Source organism: Phalaenopsis equestris, unplaced genomic scaffold, assembly GCF_001263595.1.
Source record: "Phalaenopsis equestris unplaced genomic scaffold, ASM126359v1 Scaffold000002, whole genome shotgun sequence".
NCBI lineage: Eukaryota > Viridiplantae > Streptophyta > Magnoliopsida > Asparagales > Orchidaceae > Phalaenopsis > Phalaenopsis equestris.
The window spans coordinates 56,477,807-56,488,018 of NW_018164444.1; the positions used below are offsets into that span (position 1 = coordinate 56,477,807).

General features: G+C 39.0%; 2 protein-coding genes across 3 annotated transcripts in view; one reads left to right on the top strand and one right to left on the bottom strand.

The window, feature by feature from the left end:
- The window catches only part of LOC110019113 (pumilio homolog 3-like), a gene marked incomplete at its 5' end in the record, with an annotated part of 15,963 nt that extends 13,565 nt beyond the window's left edge, over nt 1-2,398 (top strand). Inside the window, one exon of the mRNA XM_020716689.1 lies at nt 2,105-2,398. Within this exon, the coding sequence (XP_020572348.1) occupies nt 2,105-2,398 (294 nt within the window). The remainder of the gene's footprint in view (nt 1-2,104) is intronic.
- Nucleotides 2,399-2,712: 314 nt separating this feature from the next.
- On the bottom strand, nt 2,713-9,311 carry LOC110027945 (SEC1 family transport protein SLY1-like). 2 transcript variants are annotated; one of them, XM_020729605.1, is made up of 3 exons: nt 8,814-9,311; nt 6,922-8,733; nt 2,713-2,940 (listed from the first exon to the last, which is right to left on the bottom strand). In XM_020729605.1, the coding sequence occupies exons 1-3, from the start codon at nt 8,842-8,844 to the stop codon at nt 2,756-2,758; spliced, it is 2,028 nt and encodes a 675-aa protein (XP_020585264.1). In that variant the 5' UTR covers nt 8,845-9,311; the 3' UTR covers nt 2,713-2,755. The 2 variants fall into 2 exon arrangements, 1 of the variants encoding a protein (XP_020585264.1); XR_002294398.1 differs by having other exon boundaries at nt 2,861-2,940; nt 6,695-8,733.
- Between the last annotated feature and the right edge of the window lie 901 nt (nt 9,312-10,212).

Here is a 10,212-nt window from a genome sequence, read left to right on the forward strand (position 1 = left end):
GTTCGTCTCGCTCGTGTTCGGCTCATTTACACCCCTACTGTTGATTGGGAGAAATGTTAATGGGATGGGATTTTTTTTTATTTTTTTTTTCTATTTTAATTTAAAGCAAAGAGTTCCAATTGGGTAAATGGGGAGGTGAAGCATGGGTTGAAATGAAGTTGAGCGGCGGAGATAGGGAAGTGTAGAATAATAATCAAGGACGTATGTATATATATATATATATACATACATATATATATATATATATATTCTTATTTCCCTCCATTTAAATTATGTGTCTTGATATTGCTTCTTTTACTTTAAATTCGGAACTCGATTTATGTGTCGATTATTCATGCATGAAAACCATCAATATAGGTGTCCATTTTAGGTAGTTTCGGTGACGGTGAGGTCCAAATTGCATATCGCTCCAATAGTTTGATGATTTCGCCATACTTTATCATTTCAATCACATAATACCTTTCCATGGGAAATTTTAATGTTTCAGACGTGTTTGCGAAGTTCATTTTATTATCGGAGGCTGTTGAGCAACTTTGGCGACGCACGAGGTAGTTCGAGTTTAAATTACGAACGTAAACGTCGACCATCTGATGATTCGATTAGGAGAGTAGATGTTTTAGATTCGACTTGTGTTAAGAAAGGCAGAGGTAGACCTAGGAAGACTTGGGCTTATTGTATTAAAAATGATCTTAATTTACTAGAACTAAATGAAAATATGACACTAAATAGGACGCAATGGAGAAAAAGGATTCATGTAGCCGACCCCACGTAGTGGGATTAAGGCTTTGTTGTTGTTGTTGTTAGATATGTAAATACATAAGAATTGTATGACATGTATCAAAATGCTCCTTAAACATTGGCGAAGGTGGTTTTTTTGTTGTGCAGAATTGAGTATTATGCATGTAAATATAAAATTTTAGTTGTTAGACTTGTAAATACCTAAGAGTTGTGTTGCAAGTAGCTTGGTGTGGTGGATTGAGGTGGTGGTGGTTATGGTTTGGGGTGGTGGCTGTGGCTTGGGCCAAAAAGTGGTGGTAGTGGATTGGGGTGGTGGTTGTGGCTTCGGGTGATGCATGTGCCTTAGAGTGATGGTTTCGGGTTGTGACTTGGGGTTACTGTGGGTTGGGTGATGGTTTTGGGCTTTGGCTTGGGTTGGTGGCTGTGGCTTGAGATGAGAGGGGTCTATGGCTTGGGCCAAAAAGTGGTGGTTGTGGATTAGGGTAGAAGTTGTGGATCGCGGTGGTGGTTGTGGCTTGGGGTGATGGTTTTGGGTTGTGCCTTGTGGTGGTGGCTGTGGGTTGGAATGATGTTTTTGGGTTGTGGCTTGGGGTGAGGGTTCTATGGAGGCTTGTGATGCTTGTTTGTTATTATATGTTTGTTGACTTTGACAATTATGCTACAAACAATATTACTGCAAATGAGCATAATGATCATTTGTCCAAAATAGTTGTCTTGCAGCTATTTTCAAACCGCAGAAAACAAACAGCCATTCAGCTTATTCACAACTACTTTCTAGGCAGCTTAGTTGCAATAGCCAATTGATAAGTTGAAGCTGTCCCAAACAGACCCTTAAACTACTCACTCTGCTTTGAGGCCAAATGATCGTGGCTAATTTATTGCTTGTTTTTAATTATTTTTGTGTGTAAGTGTATAATTGCTACCTCGCCATTATGTATTTTGGTCTTATGTATTTTGGTCTGTAAGCTGTTGATTAGTTACAGGCTATATGTTGCAAGTGGGGATATATGTGGATAGAGAAAATTGTCAATATATTTTCTTTTGTAGGAGATCATTTTAGTCCCCAAAATTTATAGTGTCAACTTAATCCCCATACCCTTTTAATATGAGCTGAAATAATCTCCACAGGGTACTATTTAATTCCTAATTCAAAGAGCTTGGGGACTCGTCTGACACTTTTATAGACTCTGGGACTAAAATGACGTCATGCTTTGCCGGCCTGCATTGTTTTGTAGGGTATTATTTTGCACAAAACAACCATTATTGTTTTTTTTTCTTCTAAAATTACACAAGATATAAAAAGCTTCACTATTCCGTTTTCGTATTCCTCAAACTCATCTACAAGAAAAGCTATTTCTTTTTTCAGGTGGAGGGCTCAGTGGATGAAAAATCAACTAACTCAGCTGAAGAGTATGATGACTTGGCCATGCTCGATGGCTTAGAGGACGGCTATTCCTCTTCAGATAATGAGCCACCAGAGGCTAATTGCAAGAGACTAACAAATGGGAGGCTTACCGAAATTAATTCAGTTAAGAAAATAGAGCTCTTGGAGCTGAGACAGAAATACCAACAGAGCCTGGATTTGTTCTTCCAGAATAATGAAACTTTGAACCAGGCATGGAATTCTCACTTTAATTCTGTGAAAGTACCATTTGCTTAGTCCACCTCTTTCTCTATATTGCGGAAATATAAATAGAACACAAAATTTAAAGTTTCTGAGTCCCTGTATTGTAATACACCAAAACGAAGTTGATCGAACTGCCTGATGGATGGAAGAAATTGGTGGGTGAACTAAGGGACAGATTAAGATCTGAATTTCCATCTTGGTGTTCAGAGAATGATGTAGATAAAGCAGCAAGAGAACTTTTTGTGCCTCTAAATCGAGGCGAAAAAAGGTTTTGGCATTTTCCCTCACCTTTTACAGTGTGCCACGGTGATGGGAATGGTTTGTCCGTCTTCTCTATTTTTTTCTCTATTTTTTCATGTAGTGGCTGGGTTTGTTGTGGAAGAAGCACGACTATGTGCTGCACCAAGTTCTTTGGTTGCTGTGGCTGTTACCAAATATCAATGAGCAGTGCTTATTTTGTACAGAAAGATGAAAATGCAGCTCCTGTTCTTGTTTAATTCGTATTGCTCCAGGCCTTACATGTGAGCCCACCAATCTCTTGGTCAGATGGCTTTTATGGAACATCTCTATGCTTCCTGTAATGATGAAGAACAGAAAATTTATATTGTTTAGTTCCTCAAAGATACCTTATAATGACTGTTTTTGTGTTTGGCAAGCTCCAGGCTTTCAAATCTTCTTGTTCTCTGGTGATCACTTCTTGTATTGTTGCTGTTAAAGTGCTTGCTTGTTTTGTTAAGAAAGTTTAGTATTAACTTATTTTATTTTTCTATCTGTTCTACTAGACATGTAGTAGTGGCTACTATTTGAATGATATTTTTTATGTCATATGATTGTTTTGGATGTTATGAATGGATAAATTAAAATTTAGGTGTCAGATTTATAAATACATATGAATGGGTGTTATGTATGTAAATGCCACAGAATTAACTTGAAAGATGTGCTATAATATGCAGAAAAAACCATCTTTTCCAATAGAGAAGCACTGGAGGCATGTTCACGCGCCGATGCTTAGATGCAAAATAGTGATTTTTACTGCAGATACATTGATGAATCTGAGCAAACAATCTGTTGGAAACAGTACTAAAGGAATGTAGTGTGAAGAAAGGTTTACTTTCAAGAGGAAAACAACATGTTGGAAAAGCTATTCAAAGGAAAACATTTATTGGTGGAAAAATACATATTGCGGAGCCAAAAGCTTACGATGCTGCAACAAATGATTAAGAACGAGTTGAAAATTTTATCAGTTGATAATATGTCAAGTTTAAACTACTAGTTATTTCTGAGCACAAAATTCTATGTAATACTAAAATCTTATCATTTACCGTAAAATGGTGTCAAAATGAGCAATAATTGTTGTTGATTCACCATCTGCAAATGATTGATTCTTACATTCCAACGTATGAATTGGGTAGGATGTAAATGCCCCATAAACACATGCTACTTATATGCCTATTCATATGAATTACTTGGAGAAAATGAAAAGTCAATTTATATGTATTTACATATATAACAACAAAACTTCGTTTTTTGCATTTGTAAAAATAATAAACTTTTGGGATGATGAAAAGTCGCCCAATACTTTTACTAGGGCTTCGATTAAATTAGAATCAAAACCGCACTGTAAAAATATGATCGTACTAACTTCAGAAAATCAGAACAAAATTTTCGAATGGAAGCACCAAAAAAACAATTAAAAAAAAAACCACTATTTAACGTGAAAAACCTGATAACAGGAAAAAATCACAGAGCCACACAGCAAAAAATTTCCGCCATGAAAGTCATAAGGGAGTAAAACACTAACTCAAATCTCCTCTCTAAAATTGTTGTAATTTACAAAACTTCGCTCCAAACCCTTTCTCTCAAACTCACAAGAGAAAAAACACAATCCTCCTCTCCGACACTTCTCCGATTCACAATAACTCTTGACAAAACACTACACTCAAAGAGATTTGCCACTTCATCGCTCGGAATGAAGGATTTAAACCGAATCAAAGAGCCAACTGCGACTAGCGCGCCCCTCCTGGGCATGAGAGTGTTGCCCTCTCTATAACCTGACGCGTAGGTGCCCAAATAGTGGCGTGGGGAGCCTTCTAAAAGTAGTAGAGGAGTATGCTGCCATTATCCTCATTTCCATTCATCTGAATTAACTGCAGGTTATTACAACACTCTAATCAGAGATGGCTAACTTCCCGTGGCACATTTGTTTAGTAAATACAAAATAATCTTGTACTGCCCCTGCTTTGGATCCAAGATTCTTAGAAACTTAATGGCTCTAAGAGCAGCCCAGAAGGCTTTCTAAGACAACTTCTACATGCTGCTATAATGCATAACTTATCACACTCAGGAAATTATGGACCAATATTAGATTATAAATCACTAGGGCGAGTTATTAAGAGTTTCATGCTTCACTCTCCTGGTTCTTACGAGTCTCCCTTGTCCTTCAACTATGTTTAAATGTATAGTCATCTATTCAACCAAAATAATTGGCCTCGACTCACTTGTTTTGTGAGGTATATGTCAAATACCATGACTTTCCAAGCCAAGTTAAATTTCAGAGTAAGGGATCAATACCTTTCTTCTAGTTCTGCAACTCAGTCTCAAGATCTCTTGCTTTTATAATGCATAACTTATCACACTAAGGAAATTATGGACCAATATTAGATTATAAATCACTAGGGCGAGTTATTAAGAGTTTCATGCTTCACGCTCTTCGTTCTTATGAGTCTCCCTTGTCCTTCAACTATGATAGATTATCACACTAAGGAAATTATGGACCAATATTAGATTATAAATCACTAGGGCGAGTTATTAAGAGTTTCATGCTTCACGCTCTTCGTTCTTATGAGTCTCCCTTGTCCTTCAACTATGTTCAAATGTATAGTCATCTGTTCAACCAAAATAATTAGCCTCGACTCACTTGGTTTGTGAGGCATATGTCAAATACCATGACTTTCCAGGACAAGTTAAATTTCAAAGTAAGGGATCAATACCTTCCGTCTAGTTCTGCAACTAAGTCTCGAGATCTCTTGCTTTTTATTAAGAAAATTATCAACTTCTATGCAGCAGTGGTACCATAGTTTTTTATTGGAATAGAGTTGCCATCACTATTCCAATTCATCGACCTTTCAAGATTCTTCTGACATATCTTTATGTTCTAGAACACTATCAAAGCATTGATTTCATGCAATATACTGTTCATAAGCTCATGAAAGATTGCTTTAAAAGCTGATGAGCTAAACTAAAAACGCAAGAAATCATCGTGATCCCTTCCGGCGTCCCCTCGATGGTGAGATCGCCTGCTCCTCCGACTCACCCTACCACAAGCAACAAATTCCGTACCTTGTAGAGATTTGCTCCAAGCTTTCTCACTGAACAGATTGTCTCTTCCCCTCGCCACAGCCCGATGCCTCTCCCTGACGCCGGCACCTATTTTTGACTCCTCGCCTGCATCCTGCTCCAGTTTCCAGTGAGTAGGAGTGCAAGGTCTGTCCTTCTTCCCCAATGAAAGCCCTCATCTTAGCTAAATACCCAACATCTCCTGTTCCCTCGCCGGGCCTTCAACCAGAAAGCTTGTTCGTTGAGTGAAGCAGAAAAGAATGAGTGAGCTGTCATAGGTTTTCTCTCATGCGGGAAAGCTTCATCTAGGGTCCTAATGGACAGAGTTGGAGTAGAGGTCACAGCAGAGGAGTTACTGCACCGGTAGGATGGTGTTTTTGTTTATCGTTCTTAGTTTAGTGTAGTAGGCACGTAAAAAGGGGGTTTAGGTGTTAGATGTCTAATTGCACATTGAGCTCGACATTTAATTAAAAAAATCATGCTACAGGAAAACTGATTTAGTTTTGATTACAAAATCATGCAACATGATAGCTGATTTAGTTTTAATTGCAAAAACAAAGCTGACCAATAGCAAAATGATTTCAATGAAAAGAACCATGTACTGACATCTTTGCAATGACAATGATAGCAATGAAAACCATTCTACACCAAAGGGAAAAATTTTGGAGTGATCTTTAAGTAATAAAAAACCCAGCCAATAAGAAATTTTATTTCAACTGCCTCGAAGAGGTAAGACTACAGTTTGCAAAGGAAAACAGCAAACAAGTCATAATGTAATGTTATATTCAATTAGTAATTAAGGTTCAAAGACACCCTTAGCTCATGAAATAAGGAATAAAAAAATACAAACCCGCAAGAATAGGAAGGCAAGATGCAAACTCAAAACATCAAAATTACTAATTCGTAAGAGCAAATTCTAGCATAACAAATCTCTTATCCCAAATTAATTAAAAATAGCAGGCACGAAGAGTAAGGGGATAAATAAGTGCGAACCATATTTCACTTAAAATGATCAAAAGTAGGTGCAAGGCAAGGCATAAGCTGCTAACTGAAATCAACATCGACCAAAAAGTCCTGATGCCACCTTCAGAACTTCAACTATGCTTAGCCCAGAAATTAACTTATATTTTCCAATAATATATGAACTTCCAACCACAATCAATAAAACCAAAAGGCGAACAAAATGTGAATTCTCATATCTCAATGGGATGGGTTTATACCAGTATTTCCTAAACCCATCTTTTGACCCAAAACTTGAAGTTGTTGAACAAAATCCACACCGTTGAGTATTTCAGTTGTACCATAAATGATATGCTTTGTGGGCTGTGAGCGCTGTGCTAGCTCCAACAAGCACCTGTACTCTACAAAATTACCTCCACCTATCATGAAAACAATCCCTTCTTTAAATGGACCCTTCAACTGTGCTCCAGTTCCGGATCTTGGTGCACGAGGATCATATAATAGGTAGGAATCCACTTCAGGATTTGGTTTCCCTTCCATTAGTGCTTCAACTATTCTTGTAAGAGCTAGTTGCCGCGCTCCTGACAGCAGATTCTTCATACCAGCAGTCACAGCACTCAAGGACTGTCCATACAGCTTCTCAGCCCAATCCACAATGTTGCTCTTGCTGGCAGAGACCACAGAGGAATTCATTGACATGTTCAAAGATTTGATCTTCTTCACATACTGAAATGCACAAGTATCCAATTCAGACTCCCTCAAAGCCGCTTCTATTGATTCAAGTTCTGATTGTGGGGTTGTCTCCATGGAGAGCAGGTAAATTATGGCAAGCCGAAGCTTATCCTCTTTTGTACCTTTATCTTTAAGTTGACTAAGAAGTTGATTTTTATCCACAGTACCCTTACCTGACATCTCACTTTCTAAACTACAAAAAGAATCCAAAGCCCTATTCTTGATCTCACCCAACAGCACTGTGGCTAAATTTGTGTGCTTGTCAATCACCTTCTTCCTCTCAGTAAGCTCCGGAAGTGAATTAACAGCATTCATCAGGTGCTTTGTGTTTCCAATCAAATCGGTGCCATCAAATTCAGCCCCTTTTTGCCCACCTGTACGCCGGTTCACCTCCTCCACATCCTGCTTATATTTGTTCAGCTGACTATCAATTTCTAGTGCAATCTTCTCAAAAGGAGACCAACTGTTAGAAACCCAGAACGGATCTGAATCATCCAATTCATAGGATTTTACTTGAGATTTCTCCCCCTGTACACTGATCCTATTGAGCTTCATATCAAAGACATCATGCACCAGTGACCGGTAGCTCCAGTCATGTTGCAACGCAACTGCCAACTCAAAATTTCGATCAAATAAACAGAGCACAGGTCTCTGGAATGAACTAATAAGGTTTCCACTTTCAGAGAAAAGATTGTTCTTTGTAACTAAGTGGTCACGCAAACGCGTGTCAAGGGCAGCGGCAACCATCTGGGCAGGGCCACCACTTGCGCACCGGATGACAGGCACGACACCAAGCGTAACAAGAACACAGAATAACCCACCGGCTATCTTCTCCACGATGCCTTCGATTTCCTGGTCTCCAGCGGCAGGATCATTGAGCTGGACGTAGATATCGGGCTGCGCTAAAGAGAAGAGGTTTTCCTCTAGAGTCACAAATTCCAGATACTGATCATAGACTTTGGAGATCCGACTGACGGAATCAGCCTTGAGAGACCCGGCAGCGAGCTCCTCAAGAAGGGGTCGAGGAAGGGAAGAGGAGAAGTTGAGGTGGAAACTCTCGTAAAGGCAGCGAGAGGCGTCTTCCACGATCCGGCTGATGTTGGCCGGTGTGGGTTGGACAAAGTAGATCGCTGGGACGTCGGGGACGGTCTGTCGTTGTTTATCTATGACAAAATAGAGAGTGATCCCGTGCTTACGGAGGTCCTTGACACGGATCAATGGAGAGAGTATATCGCGACAGAATCGATCGAGAATGAGGATCTTGTAGACCTCCTCGGTGGCGGAGCCGGCGAAGGCCGAATTTGGCTGCTGATTCAGATTCAGCATTCTGATGATGCAGCCTGCAGAACAAAACAGATAAAACTGGAAAGCCAATCAAATCCGAGTGACAAGATCTAAACGGTGAAAAAAGTAGACATACTTGTTTGTTTCTGCCGTAGATTCAGCGCCATGGATGCCGACAGGCAAAGTAAAGACTGCTCTAGGGTTATGGTTGAGGAGAAAAACAAAACACTTCGGGGCTGTCTGGTAAGGGATTTAGAGCGGGATTTAACCTGGATTTGACCTAAATCCTGCCAGACGGTCAATATGGACAAACTAAACCCGCTAATTTCATAAATCCGGAGTTTACTGATTTCGGCAGTAAATCATAGATTTAGTAAATCCGGGACGGGCGATCAGCGCGAAAAAGATGTGAAGTTACCATCCTTCTTCACCTGCCTACATGGTTTCGGGTAGGAGCAGTGGGGAAGGAGAGGAAAGATGGGCGTTTCGGACCTCTGTACGCCGATATCCCGCCGTTGCCTTCCTCAGTTAGCTCTAATTGCGATTTGCGACTATATCTCGACTTTTTCGGTAGGGCTGTCAGAACGAAAGAAGCTCGTGATCAGCTCCTTCGCTATACATATTTGTTCGTTGTTTTTTTAGCTCATTTTGACTATAAATACTATCGATTATGCTACTATGAAATACTAAAAAACTTGAAACATTAAATAACATATAATATATATATATATATATATATATGAATATTTCTATATATATATATATCTAACAACAACAGATTAGTTGGTAGAGCATCTGCTTGTCATTTGTAAGTCCCCTCTAGTTTGGGGTTTGATTTCCCCGCCTCCGAGTGTAAGGTGTAATACTTGAATTCTTAGGCGCATGAGAGGTGGTCGGGGCTCGTATAATAGCCTCGACCATTCCATTTATATGTTGGGCTTTTTCAAAATAATATATATATTTGATGAGTACTATTTTTAAAAAAAACATAATCATTTAAAAGTATTAATGAAGAAAATAGAATAAAACTTATTAAATTATATTCAAATGATGTTTTTAGATTCAAATGATGTTTTAAATCTTATCTCAATCTTTAACAATTTATAGCTATGTGATTAGGGTTGTCAAAACGACTCGTTGTTAGTGAACGGCTCGTGTTCGACTCGCTAAGCAAACGAGCCGAACATGAACACACTTTTTGAGCTCGAAATATAAACGAGCGCTCGCTCGTGTTCGGCTCGTTTACACCCCTATTGTTAGGTCAAGAAGGAGATTGTTTTGGCGGAAACAAGGAGGAGTTTGGGAAAAGGCTGAGACAGAAAAAGAAAATAAATTTACAAATATATATATATTCTTTTTAAAGGAATGATCGGAGGCTATTATATGAGTCCCATTCAACCCTCGTACGTCTAAGAATTCAAGTACTGCACCCTACACTTGGAAGGAATCAAACCCCAGACCAGAGGGACCTAAACTTACAAACAGATGTCCAACGAACTAAATTTACAATATATATATATATATATATATATATA

Coding starts and splice junctions, on each gene's coding strand:
- LOC110027945 (XM_020729605.1), bottom strand. CDS start 8,844: ATGGCGCTGAATCTACGGCAGAAACAAACAA. Junction 8,734..8,813: donor TCTACGGCAGAAACAAACAA/GTATGTCTACTT, acceptor TTTGTTCTGCAG/GCTGCATCATCAGAATGCTG. Junction 2,941..6,921: donor GATGGGTTTAGGAAATACTG/GTATAAACCCAT, acceptor TCATCATTACAG/GAAGCATAGAGATGTTCCAT.